The sequence below is a fragment of the Rutilus rutilus genome (genome assembly GCF_951802725.1).
Source record: "Rutilus rutilus genome assembly, chromosome: 24".
In the NCBI taxonomy this organism is placed as follows: Eukaryota; Metazoa; Chordata; class Actinopteri; order Cypriniformes; family Leuciscidae; genus Rutilus; species Rutilus rutilus.
The window spans coordinates 17,291,193-17,318,798 of NC_140228.1; the positions used below are offsets into that span (position 1 = coordinate 17,291,193).

The window sequence follows — 27,606 nt, forward strand, 5'->3', positions numbered from 1 at the left end:
ATTAAATCTACTGGACATTTCTGCTCCCAATACAAAGACACACCAATAGGTCTACAGAAAGGGAGTTTGCTAAGTTTAGCGTTGACTGAAATAACTTGTTCATCAGTCAAAGTAAACTAGGAAAACATCAAGGTTCAAATGAGACAAAAACTTTGAGTGTCAAAAGTTTGATGTGGCTGAGGCGTATTGTGGATCAATGGCGACCTCTGCTGGCTATATAAAAATGTTCATTTTATACAACTGACGGTAGAGGAATACCAATAATAAAATGTGAGCCTTGTCACTTTTTCTTCGTATTTTTTTTTTATGTCTATTTATGTATAGTTTTTTTTTTTTTTCAATCTTTTGGTTGATTTGAGTGAGATATCAGATAGATAGATAGACAGATTAGACAGATTATTGAGGGCTTAATAAAATCAAATATAGCAGTTACTAGTTAGTATTTGTGGCATTTATTATTTTAATATAACTTTAATATAACAACTTTAATATAATTAAATTAATATAACATTTTACATAGGCTATTTAAAGGGGCTATAGCCTAAAGTTACATGTCCGAATTTTCATGTATTTAGTTATTTTTTTGCTAATGTGTGAACAACCTGTATGAAGACACATTTTATGTGGACTCGGGACGTGTGATTTACGCGCGCTCTCGAGAAATTAAACTGACATGAAATTTATGTTCAAAGATAATACCGAAAGAGCAATTCTGTACTGTCAATGTGTCATGCAAAGAAAAGGGGTTGATTCAAACTAGTCTCACATGGTCAGATCTATAGTCTCAAATATAGGCTACTTCCTTTATAATCAAATCAATATCATTGTGCAGTTGTAATTACCTCATCTGTCGACATGATGCCGGTGAGTTGCAGAGCTGGTGCAAATATATCCACATCTCTACGATCATATGTTTTCTTAACTGCTGTTTTCTCAGCACAGTCAGTTTTGTTGTGTTGTTATTGAGACTCTGAAAGGGAATGCCCGCAGCACATATTTAATAAGTCTTCTAAACGTCGCTGTCACCAGCTCGGGTGGCGTCTGGGTGTTCGTTAAAAGTACATTGCTGCAAAGGGTATTTCCAACTTCTTTTTACTTTTAAGCAAAGAACGAAAAACAACTTCGCAATAAGTAGGATTTCAGGGCCTAGAATCACTCACGTTCAGTCACTTGTACGTGTGCACGTGTGCCAGCAAGCCACGAGCAACAAGTTCCTGGCTGCAGTTCGCTTAACGGCCACCGGTGTCGCTAAAACAATGTTTTTAATTAAACATTTTTATTTATTTTTTAATTTACTAGTGCCCCCCTGGTTGTATCACGTGTCCAGAACTGTCACCTACAGGTCCGTAGCCAGACTATTGAAAGGGGGGGTTATTTTTTTCAAAAAGTGGACCTTTTTGCAGTTTTTCTCGTCCTTTTGTATTTTGTTTTTGTATTTAAATTGTGTCCAATTTCCTGTGCCCTGGGCATCAAGACTCAAGGCCCTGGCGTAGTTAGGGGGGTTCGGGGGCATGCTCCCCCGAGAAAATTTGGATTTCTCTGATCTACATATGTGCAATTTAGGACTTTTGAAGGCCAAAAAATTATAAGAAATAGGCTAGCTTTAAAACCTTATCATTAGATTATTTGTCAATACCTCTCTTCATCTTCATATTAATTTTTCTCTCAGTCTTCTTATCCTGGCCTATTTCTTCCCCTCCTAAAGCTGAACTTAGTCTTTTCATTTTCGTCTGTGTCAGTGACGAAAGTAGGCTCAACTGATATTTATACGTTTTAGGAATAATTTTCTTAGACAAGTTAATTTACTCAAGGCTAAAGCTGTAGCCTAAGTCAGTATTGACATTAGGAACCTTCTGCAAGCTTTGGAATTTGAAAACGTCTGTTTTTAAATGTTAAAAGTAATTTTAAATCATAGAAATTATAGTCTACGTTTACCGCAGTTGGTGGAATTGGCAGACGTTCCCTTAAGCATCGTGCGCTGTGGAAACGCGTCAAAGCATTCTCAGGTATAATTATGCAGCATTAATGCATGAATGATTTTGAATGAATATTTTCATCATGTCGATATACAATGGTCACATAATATTAAAACTAATCTTGCTATTGATATCTTTGTTAGACCCGACCCTATAGAACAAAATGTCCGGCTAATATCGAACCTAAAACGAATTTACCGCGCTCAACCAGCGGGAGTGCATTTCACGAATTAGTAATCGCTGGCGTTCAGCGGGGAGGGAGGAAAGTCTGCGTGAACCCGCAGATGCACTTTATGCAGTGAAGACTGTAAAGTGTTTGATAACTTTATTAAATTTCTGTGTATTTCCTCCTACCTGTCAGTGCCCCTTAGATGTCATGTGCCCCTGAGCAAGTGACCAGTTGCCCTAATGGTTAATCCGGCCCTCACCTGCCATGTCTATCGGCTCGCTTTCGGGTTATAGCCTACTTTCCGCGACTGCGCAACTGGGTTATAGGTTGCCAGGTTGAGGTGACAAATGGGTTGAAATTGTAGTATATGGTGTGTGGATTGTGTGAATATAATGCATTTAATACAAGATCTGGCAACAACATTAGACAAACTTGGTCCGATTATACATTAAAGGTGTTTGGGCCATGCAAATGACGGGAGTTTCCCGGGAGTAATAACAAACCGGGAGGGGTCCGGGAGATAAGGCTAAAAAACGGGAGAAACCCGGGAAAAACGGGAGTGTTGACAGGTATCCGCGGCACACACACACAAGTCCAGCTACAATAATCATATTAATTTGAAACGGCAACCCAGTATATTTGTCACAAGCATTGATTAAAACAATGATGACAATAATCACATTAAAAAAAAAACAAAAAACGACTTAAATTCTGGACCTTTGGCAGTGAGGGGGGGTTCGTTCGAACCACCCGAACCCCCCCTGCCTACGGGCTTGAGAACTATTTTGAATGCGTATGCTATTACACTATATTCCACTTTTACACTCCAGTACCATTCTGATTTAATGATGTATTATCTGGTGGTTACCAGGTAGAAGAGGATGACAAATGACAGTGGATTATGAAGTCATGAGTTTTAGCAGTCAGATAATGCTTTCCTCATTGTAAGCTCAGTGAACCCCAGAGCGCTCATCCTAGCAGCGGTGGAGAACGTGAGAGCCGTTTCTGAGTTGTCCTTGCCTGACAAAGTGCTTCATCTCCTGTGAGACTCCCTCAGGGGACCAGTTCAGCGTTCTGGGAAACTAATGGCTCGACAGCTGCAGTCCTCCACAAACGTGATGAAAAGTCAGCTTCCTCTTCAAACTACACACTTTTCTAATGACCGCTGCGCACATGGGCACAACACAAGCTCACATTTGGGTTCAACAATTTGGAAAATATTGTATTTTAAGTTGTGTATTTTATAGTTGATACATTTCTTATCACTTTGTATGAAGTGAAAAGATCAGCAAGTGCCAAGTTTGAGGGCCAGGCGGTTCCCATGCAAAATAAACAAATTAAGCATCCCGAAAAAGTTGGCATGACACGTAGGCTATTTTATGTACTAATAAACTTCACACATTGTGGACTTTATGACATTTAATTAGCTAACTAGTACATTGCTCAAAGTATTCCTATTAAGGGACATAGTTTATGTGTAATATTGTGTAGTTCTCCAAACGGAATCACAGCGTAACTATACCGATGAACAAATGATTCAACATATTAAATGAGATACAATTGCTCAACAGGCGTATACTGTGATATAAATGACTTCATCTGGTACTGTACATAAAAAGATTATTATGCATCAAGGGTGTTGATGTAGACAATCATTGAGTGATTCCACAAGTTGAAAACATCCTGTTAAAATGTGATCTTTAAAAGTCTGCTGGGTGATTCGAAAAATTGCAATCGCTTTAAAACAGTAAAAGTGATTTTCTGTGCTTCTGGTCATGCAATTTGTTCTTTTTTTCTTTCCTTTAAAAGTTAGTTTTAATCTACACACAGACAGCAAAAAAAATAAAAATCAAACACAAAGTTATATCGGCTTATGTTTGCTAGACAACATAATCACGCTATAAAGACAAATTTGTGTGCAATGACTTTGCTGTTTAACTACATGTAGGCTACGTCCCACATGCAGTTGTCTTCATTGCATAATGTCCATTGATGTAAGTTCAAAGGAAGTGCATGAGTACAGACAGTAAAAAGAAAGAGAGAGAGAGAGATGGAGGGGGATAAAAGACAGAGAGGTGCCAGATGTTTATGCTGTAGCTCCACATAGTCTGACCGCTGCTGAAATGTCTTTGGTGTCCTCTGATCGTGCCGAGACCACAAAAGGCCAGGTCTGTGGAAAAAGAATGAACAAGTCAGCCACACATGCTGGTTAAATGCCATCAGACGCAGATTTATTTACATTATTATTTGCATTACATATTACAGTAACAGTAAATAGTTTGATATATAACCCCAAAGTTGGGACATTGTAAAATGTAATAAAATCAAGATTGGAATCAAGGTTCATTCTCTTTAACCTTTATTTAAAGGGATACTCCACTTTTTTTGGAAATAGGCTCATTTTACAACTCCCCCAGAGTTAAACAGTTGAGTTTTACCGTTTTCGAATCCATTCAGCCGAACTCCGGGTCTGGTGGTACCACTTTTAGCATAGCTTAGCATAGTTCATTGAATCGGACAAGACCATTAGCATCTCTCTCAAAAAAATGACCAAAGAGTTTCGATATTTTTCCTATTTAAAACTTGACTCTTCTGTAGTTACATCGTGTACTAAGACCGACGGAAAATGTAAAGTTGCGATTTTCTAGGCTGGAAACTATACTCTCATTCCTGCGTAATAATCAAGAAACTTTGCTGCCATACCATGAGTCCAGCAGGCGTAATGATATGACGCAGCACCTGAAAATAGTCCCCAGCTCGGTAACTTCCAACGTGGTCGGGACTTTGTCCAACCTATTAGACCTATTTTCAGGCGCTGCGTCATATCATTACGCCTGCTGGACTCATGGTACGGCAGCAAAGTTTTTTTTTTCGTCGGTTTTAGTACACGATGTACCTACAGAAGAGTCAAGTTTTAAATAGGAAAAAAATCAAAACTCTTTGGTCATTTTTTTGAGAGAGATGCTAATGGTCTTGTCCGATTCAATGATCTATGCTAAGCTATGCTAAAAGTGGTACCGCCAGACCCGGAGATCGGCTGAATGGATTCGAAAACGGTAAAACTCAACTGTTTAACTCTGGGGGAGTTGTAAAATGAGCCTATTTCCAAAAAAAGTGGAGTATCCCTTTAACAGTCAAAAGTACAAAGAAAAAAATCTCAGTTTTTTTCACTGGCCAAATTAATTGTATTTTGTAAATATAAACACATTTTGGCTGCAACACACTCCAAAAAAATAAAAGTGAAAAGAATATATAGAATATACTCTTTTGAAACAGTCCACAATAAGCAGTTGAATTGGTAAAATGTGTGGGTCTCGTGATTGGGTATAAAAGGAGCATCTCAGGGTATGTTTACACGACAACGATATGCTTAAAACTTAGACGTTTTTCCGCGTCCAGATGACACCATTGTCAAAACGATTCCCATTCACACGGATCCGTGAAAACGGCTAAAAACACTGCCAGGCCATTAGATGGCGATGAAACACTATAGATTTAACACATAATACGCATGTGCATGACGTCATTGTTTTCAGAAATTCTTGTTTTTGTTGTTAACACAGAGACCGTTTTCAAAAACGTGCACTTTGAAACCCGTTTTCAAAAGTTTGCGTTTCCAGGCACCCAAAATGCTGTTGTCGTGTAAATGACCTGCCAAAACGCATAAAAAGTTTTACGTTTTTAGTTGAAAACGGTGTCGTGTGCACAGTCCCTCAGGCCCTGTTTACACGAGAACGCTTGCGGGTGAAAACGTACAAATATTTGATCAGATGTGCCTTTCGTTTAGACGGCGACGGCATTTTTGGGGCTTAAAAACGCAAAAAAGTGAAACCACCCTCCAGAGTGGAAATCTTAAAAACGCTCCACCGTCGCGTTCCTGTCTAAAGGGTAAAAACGCAAAAGTCTGCTAGACAGTGAAGGCACTGATCTGCTCACGGTGGCTCTCGTCACGTACGCGTTTACGTCACAGACATGCGCTACATCGAATTTCACACACTTTTGCGTCACCATATGCACGCAGATTTCCCCCCCATAACGCTCGTCTAAACGCAGAATAAAAAGTGATAAAGTGATTGCGTTTTCTCTTCAGATCGTTTCCGTGTAAACATAGCCTCAGTCTTTGCAAACAAAGATGGGTCATGGCTTACCACTTTTTGCCTAATTTCAATTAAAAAAAAATCGAATTTCTCAATGCAAGATTGCAAAGTATTTAGGTCCTTCACCATCTATGGATAATATTGTAAAAAGATTCAGGGAATCCAAAGAAATCTCAGTCCGTGTAGGGTAAGGAAGAAGACCTCTGTTGTCATTACATGAGAAGCCATCATGCTACTCTGTTAAATATAGCCACATGTTCTCAGGAGTACTTTGAAAAACCATTGTCACTTAACACGGTCTGCCGCTGCATCACTCATTCAGTGTGTGCACAGAACAGAGTGGTTTCTTAGACACTATACACCACACAGTGGATGTGCTTGACCGCCTGCCTGCAGTCCAGATCTGTCTCATCATGAAAAGGAAAATCAGACAACGATGACCATGGACTGTTGAGCTGCCGTCTTGAATCAGGCGAGATTGGGCAAATATTCCATGTGCAAAACTGCAACAATTAGTATCCTCAATTCCCAAATGATTAAAAAGTGTAATTAAAAGAAAAGGTGATGTGACACAGTTGTAAACATGCCTCTCTGTCCCAACTTTTTCGGAGTGTGTTGCAGCCATCAAAATCAAAATTGTGTTTATATTTACAAAATACAATTAAGTTTGTCAGTGAAAACTGAAACAGTGAAAAAATGTTTTGTCAGTTAAATGAAGGTTAAAGACGATTAACAAATCACAGTTTCTTGATTTTATTACAAAATTTTCCCAACTTTTTGGGAACTGGGGTAGGACACACACACACAAATATTTAATACAGCATATTTACTGTTACTGTAAATATGCTAAATAAAAAGGTATTAATTATTTATGCATATGTATAATTGCTTTAATATTACATTTATGTGTTTGGCAGACGCTTTTATCCAAAGCAACCTGCATTGCATTTCAAGGTACACATTCACATTCTTATCATTCTTGCTTTCCCTGGGAATCGAACCCATGACCTTGGTGTTGCAAGCGCTAAAGCTCTACTGTTTGAGCTACAGGAAAGCTATAATATATTATTATTATTGATATTTAATACAGAATAATAATTATTTATAAGTATTATTTATTTATATTTAATAATATTCTCATATTTTGATGCTATATTTTTTAAGTATACTGTATGTACTTTTAATCAATATCTAAAATATAAAGTTAATTATTAAGTAATGTATTATTATAGTATTATTAAATTATTATTACGTTGTTATTATTGCGTATTTATTTATGTTTATGACTATTTTATGTTTATTTACACATTGTATTATTGACATTTAATAATACAAAATAAAATACTAAATACTTTAAAACCCCGTACTTTAGAAAATTATATAGCCTACTATTATGGTACATTTCTAAAAAAAAATACAACAAAATTGTTAGTGGTATATGTTTTATATATTTATATATTGTATTATAGATTATATATTATACATTATAAGTAATACTTAACAAAAAAACTTCTCAACCAGATGGAAGTATATAAAATCAGGTCATAAACTTAGACAACACTCACTCATACCAAGTTTACAGGATGCACAAAGCTGTTCTGGTATCTGTCCTCTTGTAAGAGCTGTCTGAGGTGAGATATATAGCTGGATGCCAGGCGCAGAGTGTCCAGCTTTGACAGTTTGGTGTCTGCCGGTACCCACGGCAGGCTGGTCTTCAGCCGAGAGAACGCTTTACTCAGAACTCTCATGCGTGCCCTCTCTCTGGCATTTGCTGCGTTTCTCTGAGACTGTCTGCCATCCTTTGCCATCTTCACTTGTTGCTTGTTGTTGCTGGCACCAGGTCGAGCTTGTTTGGTCTTTGCTTTCAAACTGTCATCGATACCAAACTCGTCTTCTGAGTCTTCCAGAGAACGAGTGTCCGTGTGAGTGATTGACAGCTCCTGGAGGTCTTCAGGATCACTCACCGAACCTGTGGACATCACGACTGCACCTGCTTCAGAGCAAGGAACTTGAGTTTGAAAAAAACTGCAGTCCTGTTTCAATAGTTTGTGATAGTCAGCGTCCTTGCTGTAGATTCAAAGCAACAGGTGCTGCCTTGATTTCGAATCTCTGTAAAAGAAGCCCAGGGAAAAGGCACATCAAAACAAGGCCATAATCACCATTCAGAGTCATTCAGCATTTCCTGAATGTAAAATGTTATTAAAATTGTAGGGTAGACAAAGCAGAGTGTATTAATTCCCCCTTCTCACTGAGCATCTCAGAGCTTGTCCTGCGGTGTACCAAGCACATTTAAGGTTTGGGGTTTGGCCGGGTCATTGTGGATCAGGCATTTCTCCTCCCCTTTTCCCCATCTAACTTTTGGCAAGACTGTTTGACAAAGTGGCACTGATAGCATATATATATATATATATATATATATATATATATATATATATATATATATATTGTTTTAAAAAATAAAACAAGAATTCAATATTAAATAAATATTGAACATATTATTATTTCTTATATAATAATATATTCAATATTTATTTAATATTGAATTCTTGTTTTATTTATTTAAAAATATCAATAATACTATTATTCAATAATAAATAATTGAACACATTTTGATTACAAAGATATACATGCACATCAAATAGTATCTTATATTATATTTATATAATTTAATATTTAATACATATTACATATTTTGATACATATATATATAGCCTATTTATTTAGTTATATATTAATATATATACAGTATATAATTTATTTAATAAATAATAATAATAAAGCCAATAAACAACATATTCATTTTGATATTTATTAGTATTATTATTATTATTAAATGTATTAAGTAAAAATATTTAATAAATTACCTTTAGTCATGGAAATATATTTATATATATTATCTAAATCATTATTTAATATGTATCTATTTCATACAATTATTTGCTGACTCGTTCTAGATAGATAGGATGTTTCTTTATTACAGAATAATAAATATTGAATCCAATGAATTTAAAAAGGCTCCAAAACAACCTGCACCAGTGTAACCCAAACCAACCTAGCGATGCTTCAAATAAATAATTCAGTGAAAATATTGTGAAAAACTCTCGTTTCTTATTTCTTCAGTTCAGTGGTCACCCACGGTCCACTTAAATGCTTTTTCCCACATGCTCTTAAGCAAATAGAAATGTCTGAAAGGCTTATCAAACGTTCTTAATCCACTGGCCATTTCACAGAGATATTGGGTTTCTGCTTGGTTAGAACGCTCTCACACACGCTCGGTGCACATTGGCCACAGCTGTCAGCACTTTACATTACATCTGCAGGATGGGGGGCAATCACTGGGACCCTGTGGGTAAAGGGAAAATACCCATGTTGACATTCTTCACATGATCACACTGTGCTCTCATTTGTCTCTCCTATCATATAGAAACACGTAACCATGAGGTGCGTGGCATAGGATAGAACCACACATGCCTGGCAAATTAAAATGATTTTTAGCCAATATAATTATTCTTGGCAGATGTCAGTTCAGCTGTTAGAGGAAACTTTATATGACTGCTTCTTTAGTAAACTGTTCTGTATGGCCTGTTCATACATTTAGAATTGACATTGAAATGACACATCAAAAGGAGGGCATAGCTATTTTGTCATCTGGATGTTTATAATTAATTAATCAATTTTCATCATTATACGGAATGTATAATTAAGGACTTTTAATTTGGCCATTTTGAACAACATCAGCCCTTAAAGAAGTGATAACGTCCTTAGCCACGACACATTATCTGTATAAAATTACACAATGCATCAAAAATGTGTTAGTATATCTCTGCATCTTTTATATGACCATACATGAAGAGAGAAATTTCCTAAACCATAAAACTAAATTTCCCACAGCTGAAATGTTCTCAGCATCTCACAATATCTCTCAGTAAACTTGATATGTATGAGTTTTCATTCCAGCGTAATGAGTGTGAAATTAAGATTTTATATTACAGTGGTCACCCTCAGCCAACAATTATCCAAAAGCATAGCTAACTTGTATGCTCCATTTTTGCAAAGGGTTGTTGCCAAGTGTAGACAGCTTTGGAATAACCTACAATGAACAGTTTATTCTTCTTGCTCTGTGGAATTTTAAATATTCATTCTTACTGTAAGGACCTGTTCACATACAACGCCTTTTGTAGTTTTTCAAAATTCGTGCTTTTAGACGGACGCATTTAACCTCAGTGCTTTTTTAGCATCTTGCTCATGAATACTGTTTTAAGACGGTCAAGTTAAAAGAAGTTATTTATTATTTTCCATTTGTCCGCACCTCGTCTCACATTTGTTCCGCCATCTGGCCAAACGATTCCAGTTGAATTTCCACTTGAACATGGTTCAACAAACCGTTCCAGCTAATTACTTCCCCATGTTCAACCGTGCTGGTGAAACCACTTGTGACAAAAGACTTCAAGCAAAATCGAAGAACGAACATGTGTGACATAATTTCGGAAAAAATAAGGCAAAAACTATATAGGTTTGTTTGAAGTTCATTTGGACTTTGTTGTTAGTGGGTGTTCCCATTAAGGGCCTTTCACACTGAGGATACATTTACATGACAAAGATATGCTTAAAGCAAAGAAGTTTTTTCCTTTTGAGCTTTCACAGTCGCCACCATTGTCAAAACGATTCACACGGATACGCGAAAACGGCTAAAAACGCTGTATTCTGCTGCCAGGCCATTAGATGGCGATGAAACACTATAGACTGAACACGTAATATGCATGCGCATGACGTCTGCAGAGATTCGCGTTTTTGTTGTTTACACGTAGACCGTTTTCAAAAACTTGCACTTTGAAACCTGTTTTCAAAAGTTTGCGTTTTCAGGCACCCAAAACGCCATTGTCGTGTAAATGAATGGCCAAAACACATCAAAAGTTTTACGTTTTTAGTTGAAAACGGTGTCGCGTAAACAGCCCCTGAGTGTGATTAAGTGAAAGGTACGACGCGGTAATGCTCTTGAATCGAAACAATAGATCACATGGAGCCATTCGCATCGGCTGCGATCAATCGCGGCGCGACAAAGCAAGATTTTTTTCCAGACCAAGCGTGTTTGTTTTTTCAGCACCCTGCGATGAAATTGGCCTTCCAATTAGATTTGAGCTTTAGATCACGTACCCGGAGCCGCTGCTGTTGCACAAAAGGGCCGAGATTGGTGGCGCTGTTTTGAAAACCAGTGTAAACGCTGAAGAAAAAAAAATTCTGGAAGAGAGAAGAGAATGGATGTTGAGTTCTTGTTCCTGTCTGAGAACAGATTTATTCTCATGTTTACTTCATATTTCTTTATAGAGAATATCATTTCTATAAATTTTCCACTGAATTATGTGATGCTAAGAGAAATTACATGAGAAATGCTAAGCAGGTGTAACTTTCAGTCCATTAGAAAACACAAATAATGCATGTCTGCCATTTTATAATCAAAATAGCCTACTCGATGATGGCTTAAAGTGGGTTTTGAGTAGTAATCTCATAAATTGTCAAGTGTAGCTTGATGCTAATTGTTGCTCTAATTATGTTTTATGATGTTATTGGTCAAAAAAAAATAAAAATTGTGAAAGAATCGTGAAAACGATTCAAAACTGTATTATGCATGCCAGGCCAGTAGTTGGCGATGGTTTGTTAAGAAAAAGTATGTGTCTGAGACATAATATGTAATTCACATGCGCATGACGTCACCACTTTCACAAATTTGAGTTTTAGTAATTAACACGGACACGATACCGGTATAGTTTTCAAAAACCCATTTTCAAAAGTTAGCATTTTCAGGCCCCCGCTGTTGTAGTTTAAGTGACCGGCCAAAACACATAAAAAGTTTTCTGTTTTTAGTTGAAAACAGTGTTAATTTATTTAAAATTAATTTATTGTATGTTGTGCAGTGGACGAGGTTAAAGCCAAATGGAAAAACCTACGAAATACATACACGTGGAAGAATGCATTCTCGGTAAGCATTCTCTATTATCGTGAATTAGCTGAAGGCGATCAATTGTTTAGCGTTTGCATTCATCGGCGATTCGCTTCACTTTATCGTGTCGCATTTCAATGTGTTTACTGGTTGCTAAGTAAGGTTTGTGAATGATTTTCATGAATATTATTCCATGTTGTAGACGAATCTATCTTCTTGCCACTGAAAACAAACATTTGCATAAAGTTAAACATATCTCAAATTTGTCACTTCGCTGGACACGCCTACATACTGTCGCCATAGGTTACTTTTACTGGTGTCACCTGAAATCGGCAGCTCTCCACATTGAAATGAATGGGATCATGTCACTTGTCACTGCGTGTCGCTGGCAGTGTGAACCGAGCTTTATGTAAGCTCATTAAAATCATAATTTTACCTTTCTATATGATAATCCTCCACAGTCCACTTGCTAGTGTTGCCAACTCTTGTGTCACCAAGGTAACCTACATTCTAAAGTTGTGGTCACATATATTGGAGTTGGTTTAAAAGTGATATTTGTGAGTGCAGTGCACTTCCTACATTGGTACACTATTGATGGACAAAGGACATTTTTGCACGCAATTTTTCAATAATGTAGAGATGTACATATGAAGCGCAGCTCACTCAAGTCACTCCCGCGTGACCATGAACCCGTTGTGAAATTTGCATTCATAAATCTTTCAGCCTCACGCAAAATTCACAATTGCATGGATTTGAAGTGAAATCAATGGATTTAGGCTGAGAAAATTCTCTAAATAATGGTAAACGCATTTTTGGCCTAATCCTGATTTCATAGCATAACAGTGGATAAAAAAATAAAAACTGGGGAGGTTTCACAATGAGAACCGTTCAGCCCGATGGTGGAAAAGAGGCTTATGAGCACGAACAGTAAGAATCTCTATAAATCTGCAGATGCATATTGCATAAGGTACAGTAGCAAAGTGATCTCCATTTTCTTCCAGGATGAGCAGGATTTCTCATGTATCATAGCACAGGAATGCTCCTTATCCAAGGACACATTGTTTTTTCGGTCTAGACTGTTTTACATGAAAACATCAGTTCATCCGTTGGGAACCTGTTGGGAACCCGTCGGCTCTGCTTGCATTGATTTCAACTAATAATAACTGCGTCTCTTTGAGAGAATCTCTGCAGGATCAAGATGCCTAGTAAAAAAAAGTTTAAGTAAACAAATGTTAGTATGTGAATCAGTAACGAGGCACCTTTCATAGCATTTTAACACTAATCTCTACTTTAAACAACTGTGTAAGAACATCTTTCCCAAGATTCCACATAGGGACTAATTACATGGGAACAATACTGCCCACGTTGTCTTGGGTCAGAGCTAACATGAGAAATGTGCAGTTGTCTGTCGATAAGCGTGTTAAGGGTCATAGTGTGGGCAGTGGCTCTTTTCCTTCTTTCTCTCCTTCTGTTTTGTGTGAATGAGTAAGGGAGACAGGTGCAGGACTATGACATCAGCTATGCGCGCTCTCCTCCCCTGGTTCCCATGGTCACCACGCTCTCACAGCTGCAGTGTAAAACAAATGGCATGTAACAGCATCAAAACGGCCATTAGGAAAATCAATACGCCCCCATTTTAGTGAAGCCTCCCCCTGCATTGAAACAAGCACATTTAATTGAATGATAGAAGTGGCTGTAGAGTGAACTATCCATTTGCTTCCATGTCCAACCAGAATTTGATGGGGTGAATCTCATGAAACCTGTCCAAGAAAATACAGATAATAAACAATTATCTATATATCTTAACTAAACATTTCATTAATAAAATACACATCAACCTTTAATTTAGACCTAATTTAATTAATTTAACCTTTAGTTTTGATGTCCAGTGATGAAGAAGGTATAATTAAAGACGGTAATAAATGTGTTTAATAAACATAAGCCAACTACACAAAACAGTGTGCCATGCACAAACAATGAAGGACAAAGTGTGACAAAGTGAGTGAAGGTGAGGAACTTAAATACACATGGTGATGAACTAAATGATGAACAGCTGTAAAGAATAAATTAATATACATGGTAACTGATCATGGCGGGGAAAGGAGAACAGAGGAACAGGCAGACAGGTGATTAAACAGACTAATAGAAAACCAAACCAAAACTAAGCATAACTGTGACAGAATGATGGTTCTGGTGGCGGACGAGGGCCTTGAGGAAAAAAAAAACCCTGGTTGAACGAACCAGTGGGGCCAGGTGGTTGTCCAGAGCACACCCAGGACGATAACCCACGGTGGAATCAACGGGGGAGGAGCCATGGTGGAGCTTTGGTTGACGACACCCGGTGGACGACTGACGGGGGGAAGAGATGGAGTGCAGTGGATGGCTTGAAAGTTTGTGGTGCAGGCAGGGTGACGGTTGACCAAGGTGGAGCTAGAGGGACGAGGGAGCCCGGCGTAGCCGTACGGACGACGGTCTCTGGTGAAGCTGAGGGAGGGAGGAGCCAAGGTGGAGCCGACAGGTCGACGGACTGAGGTGGAGTGACAGGATCAGTGGCTGGAGGCAGAGCCGGGGTATCCACTTGCTTGGACGAAGCTGGTGACCAGAAGACCTGAGGCTTAACCACACAACGGCATGGTGTTACGGGAGAAGTCAATGGGCTGAAGGGAACAAGTGGAGCCAGGGCTGACGGACTTGCTGAATCATGCAGTGGAGGTGGGACAGAGAGGCTGGGCGGGATCAGCAAATGAAAAGGTAATGGGAAGCATTACCTCCATTTCCCAGTCTATCAAGCATTCGTCATTGTTGTCACTCTGTCATGGATGTTGCCGGCTCACACACCTGCACAGATTTTTGGGCTCAGGCTCCGGAGCGGAAGTGGCTGCAGGCACAGGCTCTTTAGCAGGCATTGGGTCTGGCTCAGTAGCCTGGATTTCCCCATGCTGCCTTGCGCGATTTTATTCACGCTGCTAGGCAGCCTTGGACACCATGGACCAGATTTTCCCCTCAAAAAGGGAACCAATCACAGAACGGGGAGGGAGCAGCAAGACGATGACGACGTCTATGCGACACACCGAAGCAGTTTGTTTATATCTATGGATCCAACATGGCATCAGACGCGAAGTTACCTTTCGATGCAGCCTTAGAAAGTGTTCTAAGTAGTTTAGAGCGCAAGTTTATTTCGTCTTCTTCCTCGTCAAGTTTCTGTTGCTCTACATACGTCATCTGGTATAATTAAAACGATTGGCTATGAGCTACGTACAGGCGCATTTGATAGACATTCGTAGCGCCCAATAAACGGCTCTGGGCATTCGTAAACCACGCCTCAAATACGAGAAAATGAACATGTGGTTCCCAGACCACGTCTCAATGAGACGAGGTCTGACGTTAGCCAGGCTACTGGCTCAGGGTCCTTGGCGGGCATAAACTCCCCGTCTGCGGTGGGCTCTGGCTTGTAATCCGTGAGTGGGTTTTGAACAAAGGAACATAGGCAAAACTAAAACTAAGCATAACTGTGACAGTTACGGTAATGTGAATTTTCTGGAAAAAAAAATCTGGTGGAATGAAGGCGGACGAGGAGGTGGACGAGGGACTGGTGGAAGACAAAGCCTCAGTGGAAGGAACCAGGGTGGTGATGATGGTGGGAGGAGCCAGGGAGGTGAGGATAGGGGGTGTGGTGCTTAATCCTTTTTTATGCTTAATTTTAAAGTGCCCCTATTATGCTATTTTAAAAACTCCTAATTTTGTTTTGGAGGTCTCCTACAACAGGTTTACATGCATCAAAGAAAATGCATACATTTAATTTTCTCATAATATAAAATGAACATCACCACATTTTTCAATGACTCTCAAACGACTCGATAGATGAATCACTCTCTCTAAACCACTCCTTTCCGCGAGCTACTCAGCTCTGATTGGCCAGACAGCACAGTCTGTTGTGATTGGTCTACTGCATAAAGCGCCCATTACCATAAGTGATCTTCAGCTCCGTCCGGAGGCTCCCTAAAGCGCACAGATTGTACACACTGTAAAGACAGTAACGATGACGTCGATTTTAACATATCAATCCGAGCGCGAGTCTGATGATGAAACATTGGAAGAACTAGTAATTTAACTGGAACCTCCATCGCAAGGACGACTTGAGCAGGACGTTTCTCAGTGATATGCTTCTCAGTTTGAGGTGCATTATGAGATGTTGCAACTGTAATTCCTCACCATCAGCATTAACAAGAGTATGTCCATCAGCAAACCGATGTGTATATCTAATTTATTGCGGTGCATGTGGGAACTGCATCATTCATTACCCAATATAAAACATAAAACTACGTATTTCCATCAATGATTATTCACTTATAGGTTGTGATTCTGAGGAGCAAGCTGGTCCAAATAAACAAATAAAGCGAATCCCGCGTTGAGCTCCCGTGAGATTTGAGAAGCAGTCGTCAGTAAAATGACCCGGACGGACAATCTAACATACAGTAAGCGGGCATTATGCAAATGTTTTTCCAGTGACATAGAACCGTGAAGCAGTAAGATTCAAAACACAAACGACTCGTAAAGGCGGTTCAGAGTCGATTCTTTCTTTTGGGAGACAATAACTTTATTTATCATGCACTTTCAACTTTACAACTGCATGAGAGAGAATAATCGAAAAACCATAATAGGGGCACTTTAATGCACATAATGCTTTTGCTTTTACACAAACTTTAACTTTAATTTTCTTATTTTTATTTCCTAAAATAAATATTTTTCAATGCACTGTGTCTGGGACTTTTGTTAGAATCACCTGGTAATAAAATACATCTTAAAATGCCAAACATTGCAAAACGTCTTGATGTTACTGCACATTAAGGCCCTCAAGATCGATGAATCTGCTGATCAAATCTGTGACATGGAAAGACACGAAGGCTCTGTCACTGAAATCTTTTTATATCTGTCTTGCTGAGATCTGAGTGGTGGGTGTGCGAAATTCTGCTTACCCTTTTGGAGGAGGAAGTGTTGTATCTGGGCTCTGTAAACCCCTAATGCTGTGAAGCACTGACCAGATGACAGATGAGTTGTTTTTCTCTCATTTGTCTCGAAAGTCTAAATACATCTGAAGCACGGCTTCAGTGTCAGAGAAATGAAGACTACAAAGACTCTGGTTGGCTTGAACACATATTGTGGCATTTCATTTATTTTCTTCAAAAATTTCTATTTTGTTTTTTCATGCTTCAAGCAAATGTACTCAACAGCAGTAAAGGCACACTGCTTAAAAAATAATAATGATCCAATCATAGACTCTTAAGCATTTGCCTATTTAAATCCAAACAGCGACTTTTTTCTTTGGCCGGGCAGTTTGCTTCAAGTGACCAAATCTAAAACAAATCCATTCCATCTGGATATTGTAATCCTTGTCATCAAATTTACTACATCTCACAATGTGCATGCTAAATCACAAAGTGATTTTACAGTGTTCTGGTCATGCAGGTGCATGTCTTAATCTACTCCCAACATGAGTGACTTTTGCTTAAGTCTGTGAAATCACCATTGACAATCTGATCAACAAGTTGGTTTTATGTAATGCAGCTTTCATGGGAATACCATCATGATATAGTGGTGGATACACTATAAAGTGAGCTCAAACAGATCCAATATATGAGGGTTACACACTTGTGCCCTCCTTTAACAGAACTACTTTGAAATCAGTGTTATGACAGCGTCCGGGCACAAGGCCAGATGCAATTTACATGCTAATTCTTCTACAAATGTGGACCGATCGGTGTGATAAATCTATATGTGATGCATCACGGAGTTTGAGGTCTTTAAGTTTGCACTAGGAGCTTGTCAGTGCATTAACTCCAAATGTTTTTCTCAAACCACATATTCTTCAGTACTGGAGCAATGAGATCTTCATTATGCATTAAAGCATTAAATATCATTTAAACACTTCTGTTCTGAGTTCAGTACTAACTTTAAGAGTATTTAATAGACTGACTCATGATATATTCATCAGTGTAACCTTCCAATACATTATAATCCCATGACTACACATTTACACTTAATCAGATGGGAGGAAAATCTAAAACTAACATCAAAACAGTCAATATGAGTAATGACGGCTGAGCTTTTGGCTTATGTTTACATTATGACGTCATTGTCTCTAATATTATTTCTTTGCCCTGATAGCTTGCATCAGTGGGACCCACTTTGACTTTTGAGATGAGGAGTAAGACTGTTTCAGAGCTCTAGGGTTCAGTGGGCCGTCATATTCATCAGCCTCAGAAGTGATTTCCATCTTCTGAATGATCAGTTTGAGCAGGTCATGCTGTTTCTCCAGCGTACAGGACACCGCTTTCAACCTGAAGGAAAGAGCAGGTCAAATGTAGTTCATACCACTCCATATTGTACATCTGATAAACTCAATTTAAGGGATAGTTCAGTCAAAAATGAAAATTCTGTCATCATTTACTCACTCTTATGTCATTCCAAATCTACAAGACCTTCGTTCATCTTCGGAACACAAATGAAGATATTTGTTATGCAATCTGAGAGATTTCTGTGCCTCCAATGAAAGTCACTCAAAGCTCCGACACTTCTCATAAAGAAATTGTAGCAGTTTAATCCAAGTCTTCTGAAGAGACATGATCACTTTTATATGATAAATAGATTTAATTTAGGCTGAAAATGAAGATGAATTCAGAAGATGAACAAAAGCTTATGGGTTTATAACGACATGAGGGTGAGTAATTAACGGCAGAATTTTCTTTTCTTTTTTTGGAGAACTATGCCTTTAAGTAAACGAAAATAAAAAAGCAAATGTTAAGTGACGCCACCACATCTGCACAGATGCATCTAAATGCTTGTATTTGTTGTGAAACTAAAACAGAATATATTTTAAATATTAATATTACTATATTATTATATATAATAAATCACATTATCTGAAACTGACTTAAAAGTGAGGTAGGTGAGGTATGCGACTCAGAGTCATCCACCATTCACATCTGAATTGAGAAATACCTTTAAATTAAAATGCATTTGAATTTGTGATGTGATGTAGCGAACCAAACTCCAAATTGCAATTTGAATATCTGGTTGGTGGTGCATTATAGCTGATGAACACTAGGGGCTGCTCTCCTACAAGATATTTATTAACTAAAACAATTAAATGCATATACCCCAAATATTGAGTTAATTAAATAATAATAATAATAATAACTTACATAATACCCTAAAAATACAGGGAAAGGGTAGTACATTTTAAAAGGTACACTTAATGTACCTTTAGTACATCTTAAAGTACTAATATGCATCCTTTAAAGGTAGTTAAGGTGCTCATAAAGGCACAGTTTTTTTCCTGATAGATAGTTATATAGGCACAATATTGCATATTACGTCTGATAAACCCTCCCAATAAATAGAGAAATGGAGAATCTCCCTATAAAGTTTGCCAAGCACAACATTGTTCAATCAGTCCCTTTATGTTGCCCTGGTTGGTGTTCCCAAAACAGAAGTGGTGGTACAAAGAGATCACCTGTTCTTCTGTTTGTGCAGCTCTCTCTCTAGATCCCCTCCCTGTCGTGAGCAGAGGTTCAGACGGGTGCGAACTGTGTTTTGGATCTCACCATCAATGAGGACATGTATCAGCATTTTCTGTGTAACAAGTCATTGTCATTGTAAAGTGTTAATATTCCCTCAAATGTCATATATTAATTGAAAAATGGTTGTTTACAGAATTTGATCAAAAGTTCATGTGTGACCAGAATAAGAACCTCATTTGTTGATAGACAAACCTTGCAATTATTGGGATAGACGGTGATAGATGATTTGTCCACTCGCTTCAGGAACCAGTAAGGTAGTTTCTCCTCAAGGACAGTATGAAGATCTATCTGTAATGATTAATGTTATGTACTGGATATCATTCTATTAAAAAGTGTTCTCTTTCCCGTGTTGACATATTTCCTTTTGAAACAGGAAGTTTGAGGTTGGGATAAATAGTTGATACTTTGCGTTACAGCTCTGAATCCTGATTTTACAAAAATGGTTTCTCATTCTAGTGAAGATTTGATTGGACAAAAATGTGGACACGCCCCTGAGAACAAGATGAGTCATTAATATATTTTTATTACAATATTTTAATACTAATAATATAATAATACTATTAATAATACTAATAAATATTAACTTTTTTATTTATAAATGCAATTTATTCCTGAGACGGCAAAGCTGAATTTTCAGCATCATTACTCCCGTCTTCAGTGTCACATGATCCTTCACTGTAAAAAAAGAAAAGTTGACTTAACTTAAAATTATAAGGCAACTTGCTGCACAGATTTTTTGAGTTGACTCAACTAATAGAGTTTACTCAACTAGAGATGTTATAGTTGAGTCAACTCAACTATAGAGATGTTTTAGTTGAGTCAACTCAAAAATCTGTGCAGCAAGTTGCCTTATAATTTTAAGTTAAGTCAACTTTTCTTTTTTTACAATGTTCAGAAATCATTCTAATATGCTGATTTGCTGTTCAAGAAACATTTCTTATTATTATCAATGTTGAAAACAGTTGTGCAGCTTAACATTTTTCTGGAGACCATGATACATCTCAGACAGCAACATAGTGTTGGCCCAGATCCGGCCCACATCTAGTACGTGTGGAATCCACTATGTTGCTGTCTGGGATTTTTTTTAGGATTCTTTGATGAGAAAAGAACAGCATTTCTTTGAAATAGAAATATTTTGTTACATTATAAATGTTCAGTGTCACTTGAATTCAATGCATCCTTGCTGAATAAAAGTATTAATTTATTTAAAAAAAAAAGTTCCTAACCCCAAACTTTTAAACAATATATATACTGTATCTGAGATCACTCTGTTAACACTTCAAATATAACAGACATAAAAGTTAGCTTTGAAGTGTACTTGTCAAAGTTGATAGAGTGATGCAAATCTCCAATTGTGAGTTAATGATGTCTTTAAATCTTACTAGGCTTTTGCTAAACAATTTAGCAAAATATTGTTGAAAATATACATCAATATAGAGGTATAAGCGGTATTGAATCCAGTCTGCTCACCTGCATGGCTATCCGTTTCAACTCTGCATTTCTCTGTACCTCTGCAATGTCTCCTACTGCCAAACCAATCTGCAAACATGATTTAGACAAATAAGCCTAATACATTCTGAAAAATTGCTACTGTCATTGACAACAATAGCTGAATTCCAGCGTGCCAGTGTTGAGTGTCCTACCATTAGGTTCATGAGAAGAATAGGCATGAGAAGCACAAAAAGCACAAACACAGAATAGGTGACCCCAGGGAACGCCATGTGGCCTTCTTCATAAGTGTTCAGGAATGTGCTCTGGTAGTTCAGCTCTCCCACTGTCATCACAAATGTCTGGGCAAGTGTAAGGCCGATGGAGCTGAACTCAGGCTGTTGAAAGCAGCAAACAGTAAACATCATTATCAAACTGCACCAATTTGCCAAGACTCGATGGGTCTGTCATGCTGAGTTGATATGATGTCTCTTTTTGGACGTACCCGGTGGAGCATCAAAGCGTAGAAGGCCAATCCGAATGCCAGCAAAAGAAAGATAAAAAGAACCATGATGCACACCAGGGTCCTAACGATCCCACCAAACATCACCACGTAAATTCCAATTCGCTCAAACCTGCAATGTGAAAACGGCATTAGAGTTTCAATGTTCTATACATACATTCTAGACTATTTTGTAGAAAATAAAATAAACTACTCAAATCAATCATAGTATATGCTAAAAGTAAATTTAGCTATCATAACATTGTAACATTTAGAACGAAAATGGATATTCCTTTTTAGAATTGCTGAAGATTACGTTTAACTCTTATTCAATTATTAACATTTCTAAGGATTAACTTTAAGTGAGTGTTACATGATAGCAAAGATACACAATCATTCAATAGTTTGGGGGTCATTAAGCTTTTTTCTTTAGTTTCAATATACAGTATATTGTGCATTTCTTTCAGTATATACGATGCAATTCATTGTGATTAATGCGATTAATCAGCATGCACTCTAAAAAATGCTGGGTTGTTTTAACCCAATATTGGGTCAAATATGGACTAAAAATGCAATTTAAAAATGGACAAACCCAGCCGTTGGGTTACATTTTTAATGTAACCAATGCAATTTGTCCATTTTTTTATTGCATTTTTGTCCATTTTTGATTTTGTCCAAAATGGAATTTGTCCATTTTTAAACTGTATTTTTTAACCCAACGTTGGGTTAGTCAATATTTGACCCAACATTGGGTTAAAACAACCCAGCATTTTTTAGAGTGTGTGATGTACTGTAATTAATTTGATTAGAAATTAACTAATTGGAATCCCCAGTAAATTTCCTTTAGATAAATTTGTGCAAGCAGAAAATGTGATTGTTCATATTAAAATTGAAGAAACCTACAGGCCATTAAATCTACCTCTGGAAGTAGAGCAGGAAGCCGATCCATGAAGTCAAAATGGCGTAAGCTCCAGCCTGCCATTGCCATGTGTTTTCTACATTGAAGCACATGGGAATGACAAATACTAAAGAGCTAATAGCTGCACACCAGTCAGCAGGGTTAGAGAAGTCCGTGAAGTAATTTATTCGCTACAATGTGAAAGACATAAGGGGTTAAATGAAAATCACCTTTAGGTTCCAAACATAGTGCAATTTGAATACTCTCGCCAGTGGCAAAGACCATAGAACGATGCATGCAAAATCTGAGCTGTGTTTTTATAGGTAAATAACTTGGCTGGAAGGCTTAAAGCACTGCAAGGGAATCCCCACAGCAAAGGCATGTGTATTTAATGTTCATCATGACATTTATGATTAATAACGGTTTGATTGCCCTCTACTGAGAGCCTCTGTAGTAGTATGAGAGGAATTTATAGTGGATGCATCATGGGAAGTGATGACATGATTATTACCTGCTGAGCCAACTGCACCAGCTCTTTGCAAATGGAATACACATTCATGACAAGCACCATGATTATACAGACTGAGATTAAACATTTTTGCTGGATGGAGGGAAAAGAGAGAGAGTGTCATTACAGCATTATCACCAAATTAATCACATTAACATAATAAGTGTATCACTTTTTATTCATAACCCAACTAGCATATTATGCTGAATTAAAAATATCTGCTATGGTGTGTGCATGTTCCTCACACTCAAAAATAGATAATATTAATGCCAACATGAGCTTTCTGCGCAATTTCTCAAAAGATAAATAGTAATATGCGTACGAGATTAGACATACTTAATTTCATGGAGATAATAACCTTGGAGCTGATGAATAAGTGGGACGTTGATGGATGCCATTCAGTTCATAATAACACTCCAAATGTGAGAATGGAGATGCATGTGATTGTAAATGATGGCTTAGATAATTAGCTTGTCAATGCATAACAGATTAGGTCAAATTGACATCAAGAACTTCTGACCCCCATTTGTTGACAAATAAGGTATATGATGACAATATTGGCATACTTTAAGTAACGCCAAAGTCCTTTCAAAGGACTAGGTCACCCAAAAAATTAAAAGGCAGCATTAGATGATACTTTAAGTGAAAACAGCAGTATTTTCTTTGCATCAAGTATAAATATTATGTAATTTATACTATTTCGAACTTGGGACAGTAGCATCAAAAGTTAACGACATCTGCCTAACTCTCCACGCCACAAGCTCAATCAGACAATGGTGGGTAGAAATAATATAAATAGAATCTGCCAACAAGGTGGGTTATTTGCACTTCATAATTAAAATTCTGTCATCGTTTACACACCACATTGTTTATGTTGTTCCAAACCTTATGTCGTAGGACATACTTTCCTCTGTGGAACATAAGAACATTTTACAAAACACCTTTTTTTGTGTATGTGAGTTCCAGTTCAGGTTTGAAAGTTGGAACAACATAAGGGTGAATGAATGAGAAAATTGTCTTGCATATGACCCCGAGCAGCTATGTTCTATATAAGGAGCATATATACAGCTCATTTGGAAAAATACTAAAATCTTCAAAACTGTTTGTCAAGAAAATAACAAGCTTGCATTTGGATAATATATATATATCAAATCATCAATGCAATCTGAAAACAACATCATACATTTAGCTCAAGTGGTGCTAAAAAGTCACATACGGTCGGTCACTGTATTGAGCTCTACAAATTGTCCCATTTATTATCTCTGAAGTGGTCTGATTCCTCCCCCTTGTTTTATGTGACAATTTTTACCATCATCAAAATCTAGGATGTGCCTAAATTAATTTTAAAGTTGGCATGATGTTACAATTCAGCCTCTCTTTTTTTCTACATGCATATTGATTTTATTGTGAATGATTTATTCATGGACGTTTTATTTTTAATTTTTTTAGCTCAAATTTTTTAATGAAAATGTCATAACTCGATCTTCCTGCAAAACAACAGACAGTCTCCCAAAACCCCATCCCTATATTACAAATGACTGCAAGTTGGCATCCATCCAAGTACAGAACCAAGTGCGGCAGGTACGGAAAATAGGGAAGCTACACTTTTTTTGAACAACTGTTTCACTCAACTGCTACTTGTATTTTATTCGCAATTTAATTTTCGTTATTTTATTATCATTATTTTCTAGTAGCAAACATTTAAGAAATAATGTTTTGCCAGTGTTCTTTTTTTTTTCAGCCACCATTTTGATTATTTTCACAAAACTTTCATGGCCCCCAGAATATTTTGTTGTATGAATATCTAATTTGTCAGAAAGAACAGAGCCTCTGCTTTTAAACAAACAAAAAACATTTTATTCTAGCTTCATGCATCTTTTTTTTATCAAAACTTGAATGTGGGCACGTTTCATAAAGAAAGCAACATTTTGAACAAAAACCTAAGAAAATCGCATTTTTGTCAAAGACTACAACGTGCATTAGCAATGCTTTTGTCAATTGTTGTAAAAGGCTTGCACTAAATATCTGCCTTTTTTGACTTGATGTAAAAAGTAATGGGAATTTTCTATTCATAGAAAGAGCCCTCTTAATTGTCTCATAACACAGACCCTCCCATGTGTTTTCACACTGTGTAGCACCACATTTAGAAGACAGCTGTTAAAATACACATTATATTACCAATTCTGTAAAGGTTTTATACTATTTTGAATCTCTCCTAGCATTTATGACAGTGTGACTTTGAAAAGTAATTCACAATCAATTTGATTGTCATTTAAATTCAACTATCTCTTTCACCTTTCCCTTTTCTGCTTGTCACAGATAACCATCTCCTGCTGTCATTTGTCGCACAAATTACAGAACTCTTTGAGCTCATCTCTTCCCTACAAGATGCTAGAGAGCTCTGAATAGAGGCTGTCTACCTCACTAAAAGATACGGGCACCATGATGACAGATGTGCCATTGGCAGAAATGTCCTGGCTCGGTCTCAGATTGAGGATGAGGTATGTGAGGGGCAACAAGCCAAGCAGGTAGACTGCCAGGTTGAGCAAATGAACCTTGCTTCCATATGCCTTCCTGTCCGAATAAAACACAATATCAGTTGAAGATTCAAAAGTGTGCTTATGTAAACCAGTCTATTTGTTTGAAGTTATGTTAAGACTCTACTGCTGCTATTTTTAACCATATGCACAAAAGTGAAAAAGCAGTGACTATTTTGTATAGCACATAAAAACAAGTGACTGTAGAAACTAGCATATCAGAAATTGTTTCTCATGGGGAAGTCTGTAAAAAATACATTTGCACGGCAGCAACTTCTTGTCACAATCTTGTCTTGTTTAGTATAACAGTTTCATTGTCTTATCCTGTTTTCATGGTTCCACTGTTCCTGTTTGAGTTCTTTGTTTGTTGCCATAGTTTTTAATTAAGTTACACACCTGTTTCTTGTTCAGTTGATTATCCCTGTGTGTATTTAAGCCCTGAGTTCTTTCTGTTCATTGTTCAGAGTTGTCAATGTTAAAGTGTAGTGTTTCTTAAAAGTCTCTTTATTCATGCATTTTGGGTCACCCATAATTGTAGCGCCATTTAGTGGTAAAAGGCAGCAAATACACATCCCCAATTTTACCGCTGCGGGAATTGGGGATGTGTATTTGGTCCCTTTTACCGCTAAGTGGCGCTACAATCACAGACTTTGAAAAGTGTCAGTTTATTCTCTCTATTACGTAATCTGCTGGGGCTCATTGAGAGCTGTAGCAGATCAATTCAAGTGAAACATTGTAGTTTAACAAATTAATAAATCACAGTACTGAAATTACAGTACAAATTAAGAAATGAAAATAAATGTAAAGGCTTTTATTATGTGCATCGAATTTAAGCAAAGTAAACATTACTCTGTGAGCCCAGTTTTTCTATAATTAGAAAGCTATGCATGTCAATAGGTTATGTGTCTTAAACTTTGTGTTATTTTAATTTGTTGTAGATTTTTTAACTGAAACATAGCACTGAAATAAATGAAACTAAATGATCGTAAAATTAAATTGCTAACTGATGTTAGTCGGACTCAGCAGCATTTGTGTTTTTGCATTCTTTGTGAAATTAAGAATGAAATAGCCTACAGTAGGTTGTTATGATCGGCATAATTTTCTTTAATAAATCATTGTCTGTCATTTTAATTAGTAGGCGTTTATTAAGAGGATAACATTACACATGCTGTTAACCGATGTTGGGCGACAGTTTTGAATTATTAGAATTATTATTAAGGTCAAGCTTTTTTTTTAATTAATAATGGCAAGTTACAACATAAATTTGCTACATTCTAGTGAGACCTCTGTTGCGCTGCACAGACGATAAAACCTTCTGAAGGTGCTGTTGAAGGCAGCTTGTATGCCGATCGCACCAGAAAGTCACAATGGCCTGAAGAAGCTCGTCTTTATTTCACTAGAATATATTATTGTTTTGTGAATCACTCATTCACATAATGGGGATGACTGACAGTGATACCAATACAACATATTTCAAAACAGATTCATACATTTAACAAATCAGAAAAAGACTAAAAATGACTAGGCTAGACAAAAAAAAGGGGGAAAAAAGACTAGGCTACTAAATAGTATTACTTTAGATATAAAAACTAATAAAAAAAATTAAAAGAACATGAAAATTTTAATTCAGTTTAAAACCCCATTGCACATTTCAAGGTTTAAATAAAGTGTCAGGACAGTTTTATCTATTTAAAACAGGTTTGCATCGAGTTTAGCGTTTTTAGGCTTTGCCACGGCGACAAAGGCGGGAGTAATAGGCATTCTGGTTGACTACCAACTGTAGATATAGCTCCCTCGAGGATCACATGAGGGATTTCTTAGATCTGGAGGCCTGACCCACTATCCTGACCAATCACTATGCATTTTCTACAACAGTGGCCTCAACGAGTGACCGAGGACATGCCTGCCCATGGAAGGTCCTCGAGGGAGCCTTGCACAGTATGTGGAGTGGGTACTGGTCCAATGTGGATCGC

At 37.4% G+C, this 27,606-nt stretch overlaps 2 protein-coding genes across 3 annotated transcripts in view; both read right to left on the bottom strand.

Moving 5' to 3' along the window:
- Positions 1-2,758: 2,758 nt before the first annotated feature.
- On the bottom strand, positions 2,759-8,501 carry msc (musculin (activated B-cell factor-1)). Its single transcript, XM_084399099.1, has 2 exons — positions 7,814-8,501; positions 2,759-4,315 (listed from the first exon to the last, which is right to left on the bottom strand). The coding sequence occupies exons 1-2, from the start codon at positions 8,219-8,221 to the stop codon at positions 4,232-4,234; spliced, it is 492 nt and encodes a 163-aa protein (XP_084255225.1). The 5' UTR covers positions 8,222-8,501; the 3' UTR covers positions 2,759-4,231.
- An 8,822-nt stretch (positions 8,502-17,323) lies between these two features.
- The window catches only part of trpa1b (transient receptor potential cation channel, subfamily A, member 1b), a 41,960-nt gene continuing 31,677 nt past the window's right edge, over positions 17,324-27,606 (bottom strand). For both annotated transcript variants that reach the window (XM_084399251.1, XM_084399250.1), the window contains exons 19-27: positions 25,517-25,670; positions 23,100-23,189; positions 22,610-22,779; positions 21,694-21,823; positions 21,404-21,586; positions 21,231-21,299; positions 19,953-20,048; positions 19,694-19,812; positions 17,324-18,518 (exon numbers count right to left, since the gene is read on the bottom strand). In XM_084399251.1, coding sequence (XP_084255377.1) covers positions 18,326-18,518; positions 19,694-19,812; positions 19,953-20,048; positions 21,231-21,299; positions 21,404-21,586; positions 21,694-21,823; positions 22,610-22,779; positions 23,100-23,189; positions 25,517-25,670 — 1,204 coding nt within the window. In that variant the 3' untranslated portion in view covers positions 17,324-18,325. The remainder of the gene's footprint in view (positions 18,519-19,693; positions 19,813-19,952; positions 20,049-21,230; positions 21,300-21,403; positions 21,587-21,693; positions 21,824-22,609; positions 22,780-23,099; positions 23,190-25,516; positions 25,671-27,606) is intronic.